The sequence below is a fragment of the Protopterus annectens genome, chromosome 13.part0 (assembly GCF_019279795.1).
Source record: "Protopterus annectens isolate FY-2018-M chromosome 13.part0, PAN1.0, whole genome shotgun sequence".
NCBI classification, from domain to species: Eukaryota; Metazoa; Chordata; order Ceratodontiformes; family Protopteridae; genus Protopterus; species Protopterus annectens.
Genome location: NC_056747.1, coordinates 1,365,932,480 through 1,365,954,561, shown reverse-complemented (window position 1 = coordinate 1,365,954,561; position 22,082 = coordinate 1,365,932,480). Strand labels below are relative to the sequence as shown.

General features: G+C 44.6%; 1 protein-coding gene across 1 annotated transcript in view; it reads right to left on the bottom strand.

Annotated features, from left to right (window-relative positions):
* The window catches only part of IGF2BP1 (insulin like growth factor 2 mRNA binding protein 1), a gene marked incomplete in the record, with an annotated part of 2,071,998 nt that overhangs the window by 1,246,668 nt on the left and 803,248 nt on the right, over positions 1 to 22,082 (bottom strand). The window contains 1 exon segment of the mRNA XM_044055393.1: positions 14,850 to 15,134. Within this exon segment, the coding sequence (XP_043911328.1) occupies positions 14,850 to 15,134 (285 nt within the window).

Genomic DNA, 22,082 nt, shown 5'->3' with positions numbered 1-22,082 from the left:
GTAATGCTTGGTGAAAGTATATACAGAACTCCAGGTAGCAGCTTCTAGGATGTCCCTGGTAGGGACGCCTCCGAGAAAGGCTGTAGAGATAGATGCAGCCCTGGTAGAGTGGGGTCTGATCCCCTGTGGAATAGGTTTTCCAAGGTGCTTATAGCAGAAATTAATGCAATGGCCTATCCATTTAGAAATAGTTTGCTTTGAGATAGCCTTCCCCTCTGCCCCTGCAGCAAATGCCAACAGCAATTTTTCAGATTTGCTTTGAGGTTTAGTCCTGTCCAAGTAGAATCTAAGTTGTCTGTGCACATCTAAGGAGTGCAGTATCTGTTCCCCTTTGTTCTGTGGATTAGGAAAGAAGGTTGGCAGATGAATGGACTGATTAAGGGCCACACTGGATACCACCTTGGGCATGAAAGAGGGATTGGTCCTGAGGGACACCCTGTCCGCATGAAAGATGATGAAAGGCTCTACTGTCATGAGGGCATGTAATTCAGATACTCTTCTTGCTGAAGTGATTGTTTTCCAAGAAAGGAATTTTAAATCTGCAGTAGGAGCTGCCTCAAAAGGAGAAAGAGTGAGTTTCTCCAATACAAAGTTAAGGTCCCAGGCTGGGGTTGGAGCTCTCCCGGGTGGTCTTAAATTTCTGGCCCCTCTGAAGAACTGCTTGAGCAGTGGAAGAGAGAAGAGGGGTGGGTTCTGTGTTATGAGATGAAATGGCCAAGGTGTGAATTTTGATGGAGCAGAAAGACAGGCCCTTGTGAAGCATCTCAGTTAAGTATTGTAAAATCTTAGGTAAATTGGGCACTGCTGTGCTCATCCCTTGAGACTGGTTCCAGGCACAGAAACTTTTCCATTTTTCAGCATAAGATTTCCTCGTACTAGGCCTCCTTGCCTCTAAGACGATATCCATCACTAATTTACTGAGGGATGGTAAAGGAGATATTAGATAATTAGCCAGGCTGCTAGGTTCAGTGTTTGAAGCTGAGGGTGCAGAATCTGGTTCTCCTGCTGAGACAGCAAGGTAGGAGTCTGAGGCAGGTGCCATGGGGCCAACGGTGACACTGTGCAAGAGGGGGTACCAGTGTGGGCGTGGCCAGTCTGGTGCAATCAAAATCGTCCTTGGTTTGTCTTGTTTGATCTTTAGCAGTACTTTGGAGAGCAGAAGCAGAGGAGGAAAGGCATAAACTGATATGTTTTTCCAGCTGGAGGAAAAAACATCCACTTTCCAGGCTTGTTTGTGGTGAGTACTTGTGCAAAATTTGTCCAATTGATAGTTGTGGGGGGAGGCAAACAGGTCTATTTCTGGGGCTCCCCCATTTCTTTGTCAACATGTTGAAAATCCTTGGTTCCAGTTTCCACTAGTGTGGGTTCCATAATGCTAAGGCTAGTCTGCAGAGGGGGTAGGATTGTGTATCCCCCTGCTTGTTTATGTACCACATAACAGTGGTGTTGTTAGTCTTTACCATTAATTGTCCTGGAAGAATGTGGTCCTTAGACTGTCAGAGAATTCTGTACAGCTAACATTTCTTTTTGATTGATATGTAGCTGCATTTGACTTGGGTTCCTTTTGCCTTGAATGCACTTCCCTGCCAGGTGTGCCCCCCATGCATAGTCTGATGAGTCTGTTGGACTTTGGGTGGCAGGGGGTAGTGTGAATGGCAGTCCCTTGTTTTGGTGGCAGGCCTCTGCCCACCAAAGGAACTCTAGGCGTAGGCAAGGTATGATAGGAATCATTGCTTCTAGATCCTGAGAATGTCGATACCATTGTAGTTTCCTCATATAAAGTCTTGCATATGGAATTAGAAGAATGCAGGAGGCCATGAACCCCAGGGCTTGTAGTATTTGCCTTGCAAATAGGGTTTTTGTGGCCACTTGTGAAGTAGGTAGTCAAATGAATGTGTTTCTCTGGCGTGAGGAAAGCCATCTGGGAATTTCTTTTCAAGCTTGCTCCAAGGAATATAATTTCTTGACAGGGTACTAGGTGATTCCTTTTTGTTTATGGTGTACCCCAGACAGGTTAGCAACCTTTGTACAAAGGCCAGATGATTAAAAAGTATGTCCTGGCTTTCTGCTTGAATTAGACAATCGTCCAGGTATGGGTATATCTGAATATTTCTTTGCCTGAAAAATGCAATGACTGGAGCTAGGCACTTTGTGAATACCCTGGGCGCAGAAGATAAGCCAAAGGGCACTGCAAAGAACTGATCGTGCTTGTAGCCTGCTCTGAAGTGTAGTTATCTTCTGCAAGATTCCCTGATTGGGATGTGCAAGTATGCTTCCTTTAAATCTAGTGTTGCCAGCCAGCATCTTGAATTTTGGAATCAACCAAAAAGGTGTTAAGAGTAGACAGGTCCAGGATAGGATGCCATGAATTGTCTTTTCTGGGTACCAGGAAAAGTCTGGAGTAAAAATCTTGGCCCTTTTTCCTCTTCTGGTACCAAATGAATAGCCCCTATGCTTAAGAGAGAAAGTACTTGCTTTTGGGCCTCTGCCCACTGATTTGGGGATAGATATGGCCACTCGCTTGGTGCTGGTAAAGTGTGCGAGTGAAATCTGTATCCTTGAGACACTATTTAAAACCCATTTGTCCTGGGTAATGAGTTCCCAGTTCTTTCTATGCAGAGCAATCTTTTCCCCAAAGGGGCGTCAGTTGAGACGTGCTTGGAAGTTTTAAAAAGAAATCATTGAGACAGACAGTTTACCATAGGGGGGAGTTTTATTACTCCCAAACTTGGAAGAGGAGGTCACTCATTGCTTAGTCCTGCGCGTAGTCTGTGGCTGAAGCCTGGGTGCTCTGCTGGATCTGGGTTTGGACTGAAGGTCTGGAAGAGGCAGGAAAGGACCAGTTCTTGGAAGGCCAATGCCTACTAAACCTTGGAGGTTGTACTTGTAAGAATTCTTTAACAGTATGCCTAGATTTAGCTTTTTCCTCCATCTTTTTAAGAACTTCTTCTGCCTTGTTGTCAAACAGGCAGTCCTAAATTTAAGGAAGCATCCAGTAATTTTGCTTTAACATGATCTGGCAAGGATTGCTCCTTAAGCCAAGCATGCCTGATAAGTACAGACCCAGTTACAGCAGCCCTCAAGATGCCTCTCGTGAATCAAAACCACATTGCAAAGTATGTTTTCAAACTCATTCAGCTGAATGCAGTAAATCCTGTAAATCATTATTTTCAGCACAATCGAGAATCATCATTTTCTGTTTACGCAATCCAATAATATGCTGCTGATACTTTAACATATGAAACTGGCAGTTTAAGGCCCTAATGGCCAAAGTTGCAAAAGTGTATACCTTCTTACCCCACCTGTCTAGCGTCCTGGAGTCTTTCAGAGGGAGTAGGATTTTTGGCAGTACTAGCTTTAATGCCCTTTGGTCCCTGTAAAATGTTCTTAGGATCCACAGTAGGATTTTTAAAAAGGAACTTGTGAATCACAGACCCTGTAATATCCATCAGGTTTTCCTGTAGCAGGAGGTAGAGAGTCAGGGGCTAAGCTAGATTCCGAAATGGCATCAACAATGTCTAGTACAGGAGGGATAGCTAAAGGCCTGTGCTGGGGCAGGAGTAAGAAATCCCTAAGCATCTTTTTAGAATAAGAGAGATCCTGACTTTCCCCAACAAAAATGCTCCCATAGGGTATGCAAGGTTTCACCAAAAGAAAAGTCCTCTGGGGGGGGATGCAGAGGAAATAGAATCCTCAGCATGAGAATCCTGATAGGTAGATAAGGGTAAATCCTGGTCATCAGAGGAAACAAGAAAATTCAGAATCCTGGTCAGAAGTATCACAAGAAAACTCAGTCCTAGGTCTCTTAGAGGGGGAAGTTTGGCTTCCCCTGATTAAAGTAATAAGGTCTTCAGCCATTCTTATTTGTTTTTTAGGCATAGAGGCCTGGCCATGTGGTCTGGGCATCAGTTTTCTAGGCATGGTTCGAGTTTTAGGCCTTGAAGAAAAAGATGGCGTCTGTTTAATACTCAAGTCAGTAGGCCTGAATACACCCTCAGAAGCTGGTGCCTACACAGTGGCTCCGGACCCATCCAAGGTAGAGATATCCTCAGGTTCCACAGTTGAAGCATCTCGCAGCATACCAGACAGCGAATGGGTCTCAGTAGAGGCCTGTGAATCTGAAGTAGCGGGCATCAGGGGCTGCGAAAGTGCCTCATTGAGTACCGGTGAACTGGCGACTGGCTTAGGAGAAGCATTGTTGGCAGCTTTGGACCTCAGCGGCCTGTCTCTGTCTTTGCCTTTTTTCGGAATGTCGGTAGTCAGATGGCTTACGGAAGACATATCGGGATAACTGAACTGAGCACCAAAATATTTAAAAGCATAAACACAGACGGATAGTTCGTGGTTTAAATAAGGCACAAAAGCGACAGCGAGGTACGTCTTGGTCAGTGCCTAGGCAAGGAATACAGTATGAATGGAAATCTTTATGAGGTATTTGCTTTCCACAAGTAATGCAATTATTTACTTTTACTGACATCGGTTAAAAGCAAGAAAAGGTTTCCCCAATGGGGTACTTGGCTTTTAGTTGAAAACGTCTGTTCTGAAACTTGAAAATGACCGGCACCTGCGAACTGCTTCTGCTTCGGGCGCCGAACAGCAAGAAAGACTGATGTAATGGCGTCGGCTGCATGTTTTATACCCCTGACGACCGGACGTCACGGAAGCAAAGAGCAACAGACGCAGGACCCAAGACTTTGTTAATCAGGCCGACAGAGCTACTGCAAGCAGATAACCCAAATGTGATGACTGCAACAGTGAAATACGAAGAACATCCACTCGTGAAGCATCAGAATTGTTCTACTCAACTTGTCTGCAATTACACTGGATAAGCCCAAGATATGTACTGCAATCAGAAATCGCTGTGAAGGCATCGCCATTGCTCACATGGCCTCCTAACAGAGGGCGAGAATAGTAGTTTCCTTCCTTGCTGATGTACTGCACCACTGACAGGTCCATTTGTATGGAATTCTCACCCTTGGGAAGGAGGTCCTGAAATGCTAGAACCACCACTCTCAACCCCCAAGGTACTGATGAGAAGATTGGCCTCTTGTGATGACCTTGTACCCTGAAATGCCTCCCCACAGTAGAAGAGGAGTCTGTGGTCACTACTGCAGCCGTCAATTCCACCTGGAAAGGGCAACCCTGGGTTCGCTTCATTTGATGTTATCCATTAAGCCATAATCTGGATTTTCGAATGTAAAGGGTGAATAGATAGAGACTACTGCCCTGAAGTCCACTGCAGTACTTGTATAGTACAAGGCTAAAGGGACTATTGGGATTGTGGACACCAAGAGACCTAAAAGACACAAAACTAACTTCACTGGTGGTGATGGGTGATGCAGGACATGAAAAGCTGTTAGACAAAGTAACAGAACCCTAGACATGGGAAAGCTGATTTATAATTTGGTGTCTAGGTGGCATCCTATGAACTCTATTACTCTGTGTTGGAATTAGCTGACATTTTGGTAGATCTACAGATATTCCTAAGTACCTAAGCAATTGGAATACTTGGTCCAGGTGACGCAGCAGATACTTGGTGGATGCATTGAGGAGTCAAACTTTGAAGCACAGGAAGATATGTATCCCCAAAAGGCACAGGTGCACTGTTAGCACTGCCATGATCATGGTGAACACCCTGGGGGCTAGGGTAACAAATAATGGCAATGCCTGGAATTGGTAGTAATTGGCACCCAGTCAGAAGTGGAGAAACCTCCTGGACTACATGTATGCAACAGTAGCCATCCTGGAGATATATGGAGCACATCAAATCCTTCCTCAGAACAGGTAAAACGGACTGTACTGTGACCATCCCAAAAATTTGTCCAATTCAAACTGGTTTAGGTGACAGAGCCAAAATGGGTCCGAGGTCCCTGGTTTTCTTTGGTACTAAAGAGACCCTGGAATAGACTCCATATTCTAACTGATCTTGGGGGACTAGCTGGAAGATTCTTTTTTCGAGTAGCTTTGAAATTTCTATGGCTGTCGAGTCCCACTGACTGGTACATCAGGGACCTTTTTGAGGTGGTAGGAAAAAGGGAACTGAACATCTTCTGGACATTATTTAGCATCCTTGAATATGAAATAAGTCTGTGCCAGGCTTGAAGGAGCAGAGATAAATAACCCCACAACTGCCTCCAAAGTGCAAGAGTCTGGCAACTGTTCAGGATTGCTGAAAAAAATCTCAGAAAGTGGACTGCAAAAGCCTTGTTTATGCAGTCCCCCCACTGCCTCTTGGATGTCATCCATTACAATTGCCTCCCCCTCTGCCATGGAAAGGTCCGTCACCCTAGGAGTCGCGCTACGCACTCTGATTTACTGAACCACATCATCCTCCCCAATTTTTGGTTCCTACATAAAGTTCTTTGCAAGGTGCAGAAGCACACTCCCAATGCAGAGAGAGAGTCTTACCATCTTGTTGGCTCCTGATGGTGTCTAACTTTCAGTCCTAACAAAGTGGAAACATCATAGGGGGCATTTACGAAGGAAGACAAAGATGTCTGCAAAGTCACAAAGACGCAACCGGGCATGGCAGCTCATGGTGATGCTGGTGCCTACTGCTCTGGCTGTACCGTCAGCTGCATTAGAGTGTAAATACACAGCCACATTTGAGGAGGATTGCAGGGTAGAAAGACTGAAGTTCACTGTTTTTTATCATCCACAGGCAATACCCCTAAAGAGTGACTTGATGTCTTTCATTAAGTTTCTATGGAAGCTTGTTAAATAAGTGAAATAGTTTAGCAATCTAAGGGCGAAATTTGCTGACGCACATGTCCACTTTCTGAATCTATCACCATACACTCTAAGATATGACTAGAGGAACTTTCTTTTCATAATTCCTTCTTGATGGTTGCCACCACCACAGCATCTACTGGCAAAATTTTACTCCTGTGCTCCACACATCAGTACCCTTCCATGCCCATTGAGCCATAAAGTTAAGTGGATCGACGGGAGGTACCAACGATGATGTTGGCCCAGAACTAAAAGCTTCCAAGAATTCTGACTCATTCCATGATGAGTCTTATGGCCAAGCCCCCTTTCTGCATCATTAATTCCAGATCACCACCATATGTGACATCTTCAGAGAGGGAGAGAGGGAGGGGAACCCCACCCTTCCTATAAAAAAGTCAGTATCTTCTGCAAATTACTCTTGTGAGAAGTCCAAGTGCGTTTGCAAGTCCATTTTTGGGTGGCACCTTCTGGGGCTTCAGAATCTGACAGGGAACTGACAAAGCAGACATTCTTGGAAGCCCTTGGTACTGGCTGTGTCTGACAGGTTGAAGAGAAGACGGCAACTGTGATTTCGATGGAGCCAAAATGGCTGAAGACCCCTTGTCTTTGGTATTTACCAAAAGCCTCGAAGACTGAAGCTGCCAACAAGCACTGATGAGACTAAGAAAGAGAGGGAACCCTTGCCACTGATATCCCCAGGACATGAAGCCAATCTGGGATCCAAGCTGTCCACAGCCAAAGCCCGGAGTGGGAAAGACAGCCCCAAGAATGTCAGTGTCTACTCACATTCTCAGAACTATGAACTGAAGTTTTGGCTCAAACACATCTTGATCCGAAGGCATCAGTCGAGAGAGACTGAAACAGAGGAAAGCAGCTGGCAAAGTGGCAAGTAGAGAACACCAAAAAAAGGTGCTCCAGTCAGATCCAATAACACCAGACTAAAGGAGAGTCAGTACTGATTCCAGTAAAGGTAGGGTTTAGGTGGCTAGCATTCTGCACCTTCCCAGGGGGACAGTAAGGGGGGATTACCCCAAGCTGAATTTGCTTCCTTACAAACTTCATCATCCTAACATCGGGCTCTGCAAGGCTTCATGAGGACATCGGGCTCTGCTAAGCTTCTGGACAACAGACTGGATGATGCCACCATGTGGTGAGGGCATCTGTTCCAGTGATCGCTTTTTGGTGGATTTAGAGGGAGACTTGCTCCTTTCTTTTTCTCTCTTATCCTTGCATTCCTTCTTTTTCCTGTCTCTGATTTAGATCTGTCAATTTTGGAAGGGGAAGCCAAAGAAGAGGATGAGGAAGCCTCCCGTCTTTGCTGGAAGGAGCCGTTTTAACACAAGTTTGTCCCTTCTGGTCTGAAAGGCTCTAGCGCACATCTTTAAGTCCACATCGAGGTTTGCAGCACTTAAAACAATAAACACATTTGGAGTGTGGTCTTGGGTAGAAGTTTGTGCCCACGCTCCAAGCACTTCTTGAAACCAACAGATTCTGACATAATGAAAACCCTACAAGAAAACAGTATACACAAAGGACAAAGGAGTAATTTTATCTACTATACTAGGGTCTACATTTTCTAAACATGTCCAACTCTTTTAAACAAATTCAATAAACATGACAAAAGGCCCCCAAGGCCTTAGCTTACTCAGTTGACTAAACTACACAAACTATATTAAACTAGCCTTATTCTAAGATTTGCACTGATCCAACAGTAACAGAGTGAAAGAAATCTCTCTCAGCAGAAAGTACAGTTTTGTACCTACCATAAATGTAGATGTTCGAGCGCTAATACAGCTGCAGTCATAACAGATGGGTTTTCCTGCCGTCAGGCGGGTCCTCGGTCGGCCGAATTCCAAAGTCTAGGTCCGGCGTCAGTTGTCGTCGCTTCTTCCCTGACGTCAGTGCGACAGGGGTATAAAAGAACCAGCCGATGCCATTTTCTTCAGTTTTTCTTGCCCCAGATGTCAGGTGCCCCCAGAAGGAAGGCAATACATAAATTTGTGTAATAAAGCAATGCCATATAATCAAAATACAGTAGTGCAAGCAAATACACCATAAATGAATACCCCAATCAGGTTGTATGAGGAGGTGTTAGCCAACAGGCCTGTCCCAAGAGGGGAAAGAGGGAGGGGAAACCTGGACTGCAGCTGCATTAGCACTCGAACATCTACATTTATGGTAGGTACAAAACTGTACTATGTTCATCGTGCATACAGCTGCAGTCATAACAGATGGGTAGAATCCCAAAGCTAAGAAAGGGGTGGTAGGCACTAGGTGGAACTAGGAGGAGCCAGGATGCCCTGCAAGACTGCAGTGGCAAAGCCTGCTCTAGATTTGGAGTATAATGGAAGGTGGTAGTGTTTGGAGAAGGTATGCACAGAACTCCAAGTGGCTGCTTCCAAAATATCTTTAGTAGGAACTCCTCTGAGGAAAGCTGCAGAGGTAGCCGTGGCCCTTGTGGAGTGAGATCTGATGCCTGTAGGTACAGTTTTGCCATGAAAAGAGTAACAAAAGCGTATGCAGTGGGCTATCCATTTTGAGATTGACTGTTTGGAAATTGGCTTCCCTTGAGCTCCTATAGCATAGGACACAGAGCTGTTCTGATTTTCTGAAAGGCTTTGTTCTGTCCAAATAATAACGCAGTTGTCTGTGGATGTCCAAGGAATGTAGTAATCTCTCCCCTTTGTTTTGAGGATTAGGATAAAAGGTAGGTAAGTGTATAGCCTGATTCAAAGCTACCCTGGATACCACTTTTGGCATAAAGGACGGGTTGGTTCATAAGGAAACTCTGTCCTGATGGAAGATGATAAAAGGCTGCACAGCCATGAGGGCTTGTAGTTCCGATACCCTACAAGCTGAGGTAATAGCCAGAAGGAAAGCTGTTTTCCAGGACAAATATTGCAAATCTGTTGAGGCAGCTGGCTCAAAAGGAGGCAAGTTCAATTTTTCTAGAATGAAATTGAGATCCCAAACAGGTACTGGTTGTTTCCTTGGGGGTTTTAAATTCTTAGCCCCTCTAAGGAACTGTCTTAAGAGGGGGTGACAGAATAAAGGTGGATAAGTGTTGTATTCTGCAGTCATGGCGGAGGCATGGATTTTGATGGAGGAGAATGAAAGTCCACTGCTTAGCAGCTCAGCTAGATACTGTAATATTTGAGGTAAAATCAGTTTTCCAGGATTCTGGCCCTTTTTCTCATTCCAGGCACAAAACAGTTTCCATTTTGCGGAGTAAGCTTTTCTAGTAGATGGCCTTCTGGCCTCCAAAATGACATCCTGCACCTCCTTGGAGAGTAGGGTCTGTTGTGATGTTAAGGAATCTTCCATGCAGCCAGATTGAGTGTTTTCAGCTGACTGTGAAGAGTTTTGAAGCTGTGCTGAGTCAGAAGAAGAGGCATTAGAGGCAGGGTCCATGGTGAGGAATGTGTCAGGCTCCTCAGGAGTGGGTACCAGTGTTGTCTTGGCCAGTCTGGAGCAATGAGAATCATCTTTGGTCTGTCTGCTCTTGTTTTTAATAGAACTTTGGGCAGCAGAGGAAGAGGTGGGAAGGCATTAACTGTCATTGTTGTCCAACTGAAAGAGAGAGCATCCACTCTCCAGGCCTTTGGATGAAAAATCCTTGAGCAGAATTTTGTCAATTGGTGATTTTTGTGGGAGGCAAAGAGATCTATGTCTGGCCTTCCCTATGCTTGAATTATCTCTGTAAAAACTTGAGGATGCAACTTCCATTCGTGTGGATCTGTCATATTTCTGCTTAGGTTGTCTGCCAACGTGTTTTCCTTGCCTGGTAAGTACTGTGCTTGAAGTTAGATTTGTAAGTCCAGAGCCATGTTCCAAAGTGACATGGCCAGCCTGCATAGGGGGTATGAATGGGTTCCTCCCGGTTTATGTACCACATTACTGTGGTGTTGTCTGTCCTTATCAATAGTTGACCTGGATGCAGAAGGTCTTTGAAAGCTATAATAGCATTTATTACTGCTAGCATTTCCTTTTGATTGATGTGAAGGTGCTTTTCTTTTTGGGACCATTTGCCCTGAATGCACCGATCTGTCATGTGTGCGCCCCCCAGGCGTAGTCCGAGGCGTCTGTTGTGATGACTTGATTTGCTTGAGGCTTGCTGAATGGGAGACCTGTGTTTGGCATGCTTGAGCCCACCACAGAAATTCCTTTTGAAGACATGGAATTAGTGGTATTATTGTTTCCAAACTGTGGCTGTGTTGAGACCATAGGTTTTTCAGGTACCATTGACGTTTCCTCATATGCAGCTTTGCACATGGGATTAGTAGGATGCAAGATGCCATGAATCCCAGAGCCTGCAGGATTTTCCTTGCAGTCAGCCCTGGTGCAATTTGCTAGTGTTCTCAAGTATTGAGTTAGTTGCCCCTGCTTCTCTGGCGTGAGGTAGGCCATCTGGGTGTTTGTGTCCAAGTTGGCACCCAGGAAAATTATTTTCCGAGAGGGTATTAGCCTTGATTTCTTTTTGTTGACTGTGTATCCCAGAGAATTCAACAACATTATTACATAAGCCAGATGTTTCAGAAGTATGTGCTTGCTGTCCGCTTGGATCAGGCAGTCGTCCAAATAGGGGTATATTTGTATCCCTTGAAGTCTGCAGTAGGCAATTACTGATGCCAGGCATTTCGTGAATACTCTGGGTGCAGTAGATAAGCCAAAGGGCAGTACAGAGAATTGATAATGGGTTGAACCTGCAAGAAATCTGAGGTATCTTCTGCAATTTTGTCTGATTGGGACACGCAGGTATGCCTCCTTGAGGTCCAATGTTACCAAGTCAAGACTCCTTGCCCAGCATGGGAAGAAGCTGCTGTAAAGTGAGCATCTTGAATTTTGGTACAAGTAAAAATGCGTTTAGGATGGATAGGTCCAAATTAGGTCTCTAATCTTTTCCCTTCCTTGGTACCAGGAATAGTCTGGAATAAAAACCTTGACCTTGTTCATGAGTAGGTACCTCTTGAATAGCTTTCATGTCCATGAGATCTGAAATTTGTCTTTGTGCCTCTGCCCTTTGATTGTGTGGCAGGTTTGGCATGCCTCTAATTTTTGGAAGGGTGTGAAAATGGAATCTGTAGCCTCTGTTTATAATGTCCAGGATCCATTTGTCTTGTGACAATATGCCAGTTTTTTGAAAATGTCAGTTTTCCGCCTAAGGGTGCTGCCATTTGAGCCTTGCTTGACATGCAAAGGGGAAAGTCATTGGGCTTGCTTTCTGAATGGCTGCGAACTATCCTCACCACCTCTGTGTAGGAGCTTGCCATTGTCTGCCTCTAAACGATCCTTGGGATTGCCCTCTGCCCCTCGGGCGCCTGTATCTACCTCTTTGGGGTCTGTCTGTGGCTGGAAAGAACCAATTTTTGGAAGGCCAATTTCTACTGAAACGTGGGGGTTGTACCTGTAACAAATCTTTCACCGTTTGCATTGATTTAGCCTTTTCCTCCATTTTCTTTAATACCTCCTCAGCATTAGCACCAAATACATCCTTTTGTAGAGGGGCATCTAGTAATTTAGCTTTGACATGATCTGGTAAGGTTTGTTCCTTGAGCCAGGCATGTCTACGTATGACTGATCCTGTAACAGCAGCTCTACATGAGGCCTCTAGCATCAAAACCACATTGCAAGGTAGGTTTACCCACTTGTTCTGCACTATGCATCAAATCCTGCAACTCCTTCAAGTCTGGTTGTTCAGGTTGTGACATTTTACTTCTCAATTGTGATAACAGAAACTGTTTGTACTTTAGCATATGGAATTGGCAGTTTAATGCCCTCATGGTTAAGGTGGCAGAGGTATATACCTTTTTCCCCCACCTTTCTAAGGATCTGGAATCTCTCTCGGAAGGTAATGGATTTTTAGCAGTGGAGGCCTTAATTCCCTTGGGGCCCCGTGAGATAGTTTCTGGGTCAGCCGCATGGCTTTTGTATAGAAATTGGTGTGAGTCAGGAACTCTGTAGTACCCGTCAGTCTTGACTGGGGCTGGAGGTAAAGAATCCGGGTTAAGGCAGGCCTCCGAGTACACATCTAGTATGTCCAAGACAGGAGGTATAGCCAGAGGCCTGTGCTGAGGTAGCAAAAGAAAATCCCTACGCCTTTTCTTGGAATCTGAGTACTCTTGGCCTTCCCAGTGGAATTGTTCCCTTAAGGTATGCAAGGTTTCCCCAAATGAGTAATCCTCTGGGGGGGATACAGAGGGAATGGACTCCTCTGCATCAGAATCTTCAAAAGGGGAGTAAGAATGTTCCTGTTCAGAGTGCTCTGATATAATGGAGGCCTGATCAGAGGCAGGGGATTCTTCCTCCACTCTGGGCCTTTTGTCCGGGGGGGTTGAGAACCCCTGATAAGAGTAATTAAATCCTCAGCCATTTTAAGCATCTGTTTTTTAGGCATGGGGCCTGGAGATGGGCCCTGTGTAGCTTGTTTCTTAGAATGCATGGCTGCTTTAGACTTAGTGAAAGCCTTGATGGAAAAAGAAGAGGAAGGTCTGAAGACACCTTGAGAGGAGGCAGAACCTGTCTACATTTTGAGATTCACCACCAAGATCTGTAGTCTGGGTGTGGGCCGAGGTGCCTGCAATCTCAGGCACAGAAGACACCGCCAAAGAAGTGTCGTCGGTAGTCAGGGGCTGCGTAGGCGCCTCGCTGAGAACCGGACCACCTGTAGTCGGCTTTGGCGTGGTGTCGGTAGAGGCCGCGGCCCTCATGTGTCGGTCCCTATCTTTGCACTTTTTAGACAAAACTGGAGTCGGAGTATCAGACGACATAATATAGTTAAATTTTTTGCCAAAATAATGCTGGGTGAACTCCGCCCGACGCTTAATGGTGCGTTTGTTGAATGTAGCACAAAAACGACAGACTGAGACATCGTGGTCTGGGCCTAAACAAGAAATACAGAGGGAATGAAAATCCTTATGCGGTATTTGCTTCCCACATGAAATACAATTATTAACTTTGTCTGACATCAGTCTGAGGCAAGAAAAGTTTCCCCAATGGGATACTTAGCTTTCAAGAAGACTTCGGTTGCAAAATTTTCGTAATTTCAGGAGCTGGCCGACCGGCACTTGCGAACTGCTTCTGCTTCGGGCACCGCGCGGCAAGAAAGACTGAAGAAAATGGCGTTGGCTGGTTCTTTTATACCCCTGTCGCACTGACGTCAGGGAAGAAGCGACGACATCCGACGCTGGACCTAGACTTTGGAATTCGGCCAACCGAGGACCCGCCTGACGGCAGGAGAACCCATCTGTTATGACTGCAGCTGTATGCACGATTAACATCAGTAGCAGCAATAAAAAAATCAAAGATACAACCAACTGCTTCTGGAAGTAAAGTCTTGAGTGGCAAATGACATCAGGCAATCTAAGGCAGGGCCAATGACATCAGGCAATCTAAGGCAGGGCCTAGGAAATTGTGGGTAGGAGGTAGCGAGTGTTCTGGAACGGATGAAACTTCGAAGTTCGATCGGACAACCCACAAGTTTAAAATGGACAAAAATACACAACACTGGATCCTTTCCTTCACTTCCTTTAAATATTTATGTGAAAGAAAACTCATCACAGTCTTATCTACACAAGCATTTCTGTTGTGTGTGAAGTAATTCTCTTTTCTGGAGGTGGGCTACAATTACATATTCAAGCAGGTCTTGCATTTTCAATGACCCACCCCTACTCAAACACTTAAGCTATACACTAAAGCCCCACTATCCTCTAAGTGTTGATGCCAACACTATCAGCAAGTCAGTAGCCACTATGTGAAATACAAACACCTTGTGCATTCTATGAAACAAACCAGACAGCAATCTTCAAAGGTCCCAATGATCTTGCTGTTATGTATGGATGATATGTATAGCAAAGTAATGATGTTACTTTTTGAACAGAAAGCTTATTACCTCCGCCAACAGAAAGGCTACACAGCAAGTCCTTTACATCACACTGCTTTAGTCACAGTACTGCAACTTGCCTCCCTTTTCGTGTTGTATAATGATGTTGTTAACACAGCAATACTGTACCACTAAAATTCAATCTACACTTATAGTTGTCCCATGACTAAAAACATGAATCACCAGTCAGTAGCAAATGAACAGTAAAATGCTGGGCTGCATACAGGCCATTTATGCTTACTTGGACTGAGTCTGCTTAGTAATGTTACGAATGGTGGCTCCTTCTTTGCCAATGATAGCCCCTACATACTGTGTTGGTACCAGGAGTCTCAGTGGGATATCTGCATGCTGTGACTTCAAAGGGGATACTGGTCCAGCTCCAGGGGAACCCTGCCGAGGTGCACCTCGAGCCCCAAAACCTCCTCGCCTGCCGTTGTCGGTACCCTGCACAGACTGATCATCAGGAATGTAGGAGACCCGCAGAGCATGGTTTTCCAGCTGATAACCATTTAACTTCAAAACAGCTCTAAAGAGAAAGAGACAATAGTGATGGATAAATTAATTTTCAGAGGCAATCAAAATGAATAAGCTAATATTTAGAAATCCCACAAGAGTACACTTGTAATAAATACAACACTGGGTCCATCTGGGTAAGCTAATAAAAAAAAACAGTGCCTAATTTTCTGATAAAAAAATAAAGCAGTTCAATTTCTTAATTGAAAAATAAAATACAGTTAAGTAAAGATTCCCTTCAGCATGTTCACCAAACAAAATGCAATGAGCCAAAAGCCTTATTCAGAGGTCACAAAAACAAAACAACCTCATGTAACAATAAGAGTAAGGAAATGTAGAGTATGGAATTAAAAATAGCCAGAATGACAAATGGGACTGAAGCACAACGGTAGCAGGAACCCACCCAACTTGCAACAGACTTATTTTATTTTCAAGGACTTCCCTGGAAAGAGAGAGCTGACCTGGATATCAGATGTACATAAGAATTTAGGGAAAGTCTATACAAATGCACTTTACAGTAAAATTCTCAGTTAAGCAGAACTCAAGCAACTGGCAAAAAAAAAAAATAGAAGAAATACAGTACAATTTTCATGTACTGCACTTAGTCCTCCCCCCGCAGAAACATACCTTACATTTTTAGAGTTTTTAAAAAGGAAGATGGGAATAAATTCTCTCTCCCGCCAACCTGAAAACAAGTCGCACCATCATAGGATACAGTATTAGCCAGGCCTATTTTTAATAGTGACTCTCAAACAACCAGAAAAAGAAGTTATGTACTCACCATAACGTTCCATTTGAGTAGTTCTACTTCATTTGTCTTCAACCTGTGAGTACCGGATCCATATCGGATCAGAGCGAGCAAATTCACTAGCATCTGGTCCAAGCTCCTCCCCTTACCAATAATAGACCTGCACTACCTTCCAACCCCCAGATCGAGTTTGCGGCTGCTTATACTGAGAACTCTACCTGAAAGAATACCTTATGACCTAAAAACTGCAGCCAAACAGGCTGTCCATATAAGGCCAGGGGGGGAAGGTGGGAGGGACAGTTGAAGACAAAGTAAAAATACTCCGATAGAACTTTATGTTGAGTACATAACTTCTTTATCTGAAGTAGTTTACTTCATTTGGTCTTCAACCTGTTGGACAGTCTCCAGCTACTAAACTCCTAGGTGGCCCCTCATGCAAGGATATTCCAGAGCACCACGGAACCAAAGGATGCTCTCCATCTAGAAGTCAAATACAATTTGTAGTGAGAGATAAAGGTATGAGATGAGGACCAAGTAGCTGCTCAACAAATATCCAATGAGACTCTAAACCAAAAGGCCACAGAAGTAGCCATTGACCTAGTGGAATGAGCTTTCACCTGATCCAAAGGAGACAAACCTTTATCCTTATAGACCTGAAGGATGCACATGGAAATCCACCTAGCAATAGTGACATTGGAGATAGTTTAACTCAAAAAGGGTTTAGAGAAGGACACAAACAATTGAACAGATTTACGAAAGGGTTTAGTCACGTGTAAATACAATCGTAAATGTCTATGAACATCCAAAAAGTGGAGTCTGTATTCCATTTTGTTAGCAAAATTTGTAAAGAAAACAGGTAAGTTAATGGTCTGAATGTTAACTTGTGATGCAACCTTGGGAAGAAAGGATGGATTGGTCCGAAGGGAAACCCTATCCTTATGGAAAATCAAACATGGAACTTTAATAGACAAACCTTGCAGTTCTGAAACCCTTTTAGCAGAGGTGATAGTGACTAGAAATGCTGTTTTCCAAGACAAAAAGTTAAGATCTGTAGTTGCAGCAGGTTCAAATGGCAGAGCGACCAAAGCTTGAAGAACTATAGTAAGATACCATGGGAGAAAGTACAGTTTTGTACCTACCATAAATGTAGATGTCCGAACTGGATAGCATCTGCAGTCATAACAAGTGGGTTGTCCTGTCGTCAGGCAGCCCTGCAGTCGGCCGGATTCCAAAGTCCGGGTCCGGCTTCGGCTGATGTCGCACTCCACCCGACGTCATCTCTGTTGGTCTTCGGGTATAAAAGCATCAGCCGACGCCATTTTCCTCAGTGTTTCTTGCCCCAGATGCCAGTAGCCCTCTTGCAGGCTAAAATTTGGATAGATGCCAATGTTTCCAAATAGATAGAGGTAAACACAACAATAAGCATATATGTACATATATATACAAACAAATACACCATAAAAGACTCCCCCCAACAGCTAGCTATTAGGAGGGTAAACACCCTAGGAGTACCACAGAGGGGAAGGAGGGAGGGTAATCCTGACTGCAGATGCTATCCAGTTCGGACATCTACATTTATGGTAGGTACAAAACTGTACTATGTCCTTCATGGATGCATCTGCAGTCATAACAAGTGGGTAGAATACCATAGCCAACAAGGGGAGGAGGATAAAAGTAGATTATGGTGTGTTTAGGATCCCTTGCAGTACAGCAGTGGCAAACCCTGCTCGGGATCTGGAATATAGAGGCAAATTATAATGCTTGGCAAATGTATGCACGGAGGTCCAAGTAGCCACCTCAATAATGTCTTTGGTTGCCACTCCTCGTAAGAAGGCTGTGGTAGTGGCTGTTGCCCTTGTAGAATGAGGTCTTATGTTCTGTGGAATTGGTTTTCCATGGAAGGAGTAACAGTATCGTATGCAGTTTCCTATCCATTTGGAGATTGTCTGTTTGGAAATAGCTTTTCCTTCCCTTCCTGTTGCATAGGCTACAAAAAGTTGGTCAGTCTTTCTGCTGTTTTTGTTCTGTCCAAGTAGTAGCGTAGCTGTCTATGTACATCCAAGGTATGCAGTATTCTTTCCCTCTGTTTTGTGGGTTGGGAAAGAAGGTAGGTAGGTGGATTGCCTGGTTCAAAGACACTCTGGATACCACCTTGGGCATAAATGTAGGATTAGTCCTCATGGACACTATCTTGGTGGAAGATTAGGAAGGGTTGCACTGCCATTAAGGCCTGTAGTTCTGAAACCCTCCTTGCTGAAGTTATTGCCAGTAGGAAAGCAGTTTTCCATGACAGGTGTTGTAGGTCTGCTGTTGCTGCTGGTTCAAAGGGTGTTAGTGTCAACTTTTCTAGCACAAAGTTTAAATCCCAAGCTGGTAATGGTGGTTTCCTTGGAGGTTTTACATTCTTGATTCCTCTGAGGAACTGCCTGAGCAAAGGGTGAAAAACAGGTGGATCAAAGCTGTATTCTGCTGAAATAGCTGATGCATGTATCTTGATGGAGGAGTAGGACAGGCCTGAATGAAGAAGTTCGGCCAGATACTCCAGAATGTTAGGCATATCTATGTTTGACACATCTTTTCCTCTTTCCGTACTCCAAATGACAAACCTTTTCCATTTTCCAGCATAGTTCCTTCTTGTTGAAGGTCTGCGTGCTTCAAGAATAATGTCTTCAACTCTTTGGGAAAGTTCTGGATTAGCTGCTGTTATGTGATGTTCCATGCAGTCAGTTGCAGCGTTTTTAGGTTTGGATGTATGATGCTGTAGTTGTTCTGAGTTAACATCAAAGGCATCAGAGGTATTGGCCACATTTTGTTCCGAGACATGCTCTTCAGTAGTGGGTACCAGTGCTGTCTTGGCCAGTTTGGAGCTATCAGGATTATCCTTGGACGTTCTTCCTTGATTTTTAGTAGTACCTTGTTTATCAAAGGAAGAGGTGGGAATGCATATGCTGTTAGGCCTTTCCAGTTGAAGGAGAGTGAGTCTACTTTCCATGCTAGTGGGTGGAATGTCCTTGTGCAGAATTTTTTGAGCTGGTGATTGAGAGGTGATGCGAATAGGTCTATCTGTGGCATTCCCATTTCTTTGAGATGGTCTTGAAGATGTCCGGTGCAGTTTCCATTCGTGGGCATCCGGTGGTTCTGCTTAATATGTCTGCTAGAGTATTGTCTTTCCCGGTACAAATATTGCCTGTAACTGAATGTTGTAGCTGAGTGCCAGGGTCCACAGCTCCAAGGTCATTCTGCATAGGGGTATGAATGAGTGCCTCCCTGTTTGTTGATGTACCACATGACTGTGGTGTTGTCTGTCCTTATCATCAACTGGCCCTCTTTGAGAAATGGTTTGAACTGTTGGATTGCCAGTTTTACTGCCAGCATTTCTTTTAGATTGATGTGCAGGCGAAGTTGATCCTGTGTCCACAATCCTTGCACGCATTTGTCCAGCATGTGGGCCCCGCATCCTAGGTCTGAAGCGTCTGTTGTGATGGTCTGGCTTGGTTGACATCTGCGAAAGGGTAGGCCTGGGTTTGACTGGCATGCCTGAGCCCACCATAGGAACTCCTGTTTTAAGCATGGAATTAGTGGGATTTCTGTTTCTAGACTGTGTCTGTGTTGGGACCATAAATTCTTTAGGTACCACTGTAGTTTCCTCATATGTAGTCTGGCAAATGGGACCAAGATTATGCATGATGCCATGAAGCCCAAGGCCTGCAGAACTTTTCTTGCTGTTAACTTGTTCAGTTTTGTTAGTGCCAAGAAGTAAAGAGGAAGTTCTTTTTGTTTTTCTGTAGTCAGGAATGCCATTTGTTGTACTGTGTCCAATTCTGCGCCCAAGAACGTCCTTGTTTGGGATGGTATCAGCCTTGACTTTTGTAAATTGACTGTGTATCCCAGTCCTTGTAGCAAGTAAATGACCCTTTGTAAATCTGTTGTCAGCTTGCTTTTGTTGTCCCCTTGTAGCAGGCAGTCGTCCAGGTATGGGTAAATTTGAATTCCCTGAAATCTGCAATGGGCGATTACTGATGCCAGGCATTTTGTGAATACTCTGGGCGCAGTAGATAAGCCAAAGGGCAATGCTGAGAATTGATAGTGCTCTGATCCTGCAAGAAATCTGAGGTATCTTCTGCAGATTGGTCGAATGGGGACGTGCAGGTATGCCTCCTTGAGATCTAGAGTTACCAGCCAAGACTCCTTGCCCAGCATGGGAAGAAGTTGCTGTAGGGTCAGCATTTTGAATTTTGGGACAATGATGTATGTATTTAAGGTGGACAGGTCGAGAATTGGTCTCCAACTTTTTCCTTTCTTGGAACTAGGAATAGTCTGGAGTAGAACCCTTTCCTTGTTCTGCTGTTGGCACTCTTTCTACAGCTCTCATGTTTGCTAACTCCATTATCTGGCGAGAGCCTCTGTTTTTGATTTGGAGGTAGGTTTGGCATTCCTCTTTTGACTGGTAAAGTGTGGAAGTGAAACCGGTAACCTTGATCTATGGTTTGTAAAATCCACTTGTCTTTTGTTATGTAGTGCCAGTTCTTTGAAAATAAGGTTAACTTTCCGCCTAGAGGAGCTGCTATTTGTTCCCTGGTAGGCGGATTTAGGATTAAGTCACTGTGGTTGTGCTGATGTAGTGGCAGTGGCTGTGTCTGTGCCTCTGTTGTTACCTTGCCACTGTCGTCCTCTGTAGGCACCTCCTCTGGATTGGTTTCTGCCTCTGGTGCGTCTATTCTGCCCCTTTGAAATTTTGTGGAGTCAGGAAAGGACCAATTTTTGGCAGGCCAGTTCCTGCTAAACCTTGGGGGTTGAACCTGTAAGAAATCTTTAACAGTTTGAACAGATTTTGCCTTTTCTTCCATTTTCTTCATAACCTGCTGGGCAGGTGTACCAAACAAACTTGTCTTGTCCATAGGAGCATCTAGCAACTTAGCTTTAACATGATCCGGTAAAGCTTGTTCTTTTAGCCATGCATGCCTTCTTATCACTGTGCCTGTCATGGCTGATCTAAATGAAGCCTCCAGTGCATCATAGCCACATTTTAAGGAATGGTTGCTAACCTGTTGTATGTTATTTACCATCTCTAATACATATTTCTTATCAAGAGATTCATCAGTGGTTAGTTTTTGAGTTAACTGATCAAGCATAAACTCTTGGTATTGTATCATGTGAAACTGACAGTTTAAAGCTCTAGCTGAGAGAGTAGCTGAGGTGTAGACCTTTTACCCCATCTGTCTAATGACCTTGCTTCCCTTTCAGAAGGAATAGGGTTTATAGCTGTGGTCGCGGCTACTGCCTAGGGACCCTGGGATATAGTTTCTGGGTCTGCAAGTGGGGCCTTGTAAAGGTGGTGATGAGTATCTGGCACCCTGTAAAATCTGTCTGGTTTGGCAGGGGCTGGGGTAACGAATCTGGAGCGGAGCAAACATCATTGAAAGCATCATCCACCACAGAGAGAACAGGAGGTATAGCTAAGGGCCTGTGCTGTGGGAGGTGCAGAAAGGTCCTAAGTCTTTTCTGGAGTCTGAAAATCCTGTTGCTGCCATTGGAACTGTTCTCGCATGGCATGCAAGGTTTCCCCAAAGGAGAATTCTTCTGGTGGGGAAGCAGCTGGAATGGATTCTTCAGCATCAGAATCTTCAAAATTGGAGAAGGGAGCCTCAGGCTGGTCAGTTATGTCTGATTCATCAGCAGAATCATCAGAAGACACTGGCTCAGGGGCTCTGCCCTAGGTCTCTTCTCTGGGGCTGAGAGGCCCTGTCTGGGTGAGATTGAGATCCTCTAATTAAAGAAATTAAATCTTCTGCCAAAGAAAGCATTTGAGAACTAGAAGAGGGCCTGGATGTGGGGGATTTAACAGGCACTGTTTTAGAAGTCTTGGCTGCTTTAGCCCTGGCGAAGGCCTTAATGGACATGGCAGCAGGAGGCCTAGCAGCACCACGTGCTGGGGTAGAGACATCCAAGGGAATGGTGTCTGATAAGTCAACCACCGTAGTGGGTAAAATTTCTGAGGTCGATTCAAGAGTTGTAGCAGGGGCCTCAGTTGTAAGAATAGGTTCAGCTGTACTTTGATCAGTTTTCGGTTTCAGCAGAAACCGAGACACTCATGTTTGCTTTACCGTGGTTTCGCCGAAACCGCGGACCGCGAGTGTCGGTCTTTATCTTTGCTTTTGGGGTAGTCGGAGGATCCGGCGGCATAATGTACGCAAAATCAGAACCGAAAAACTG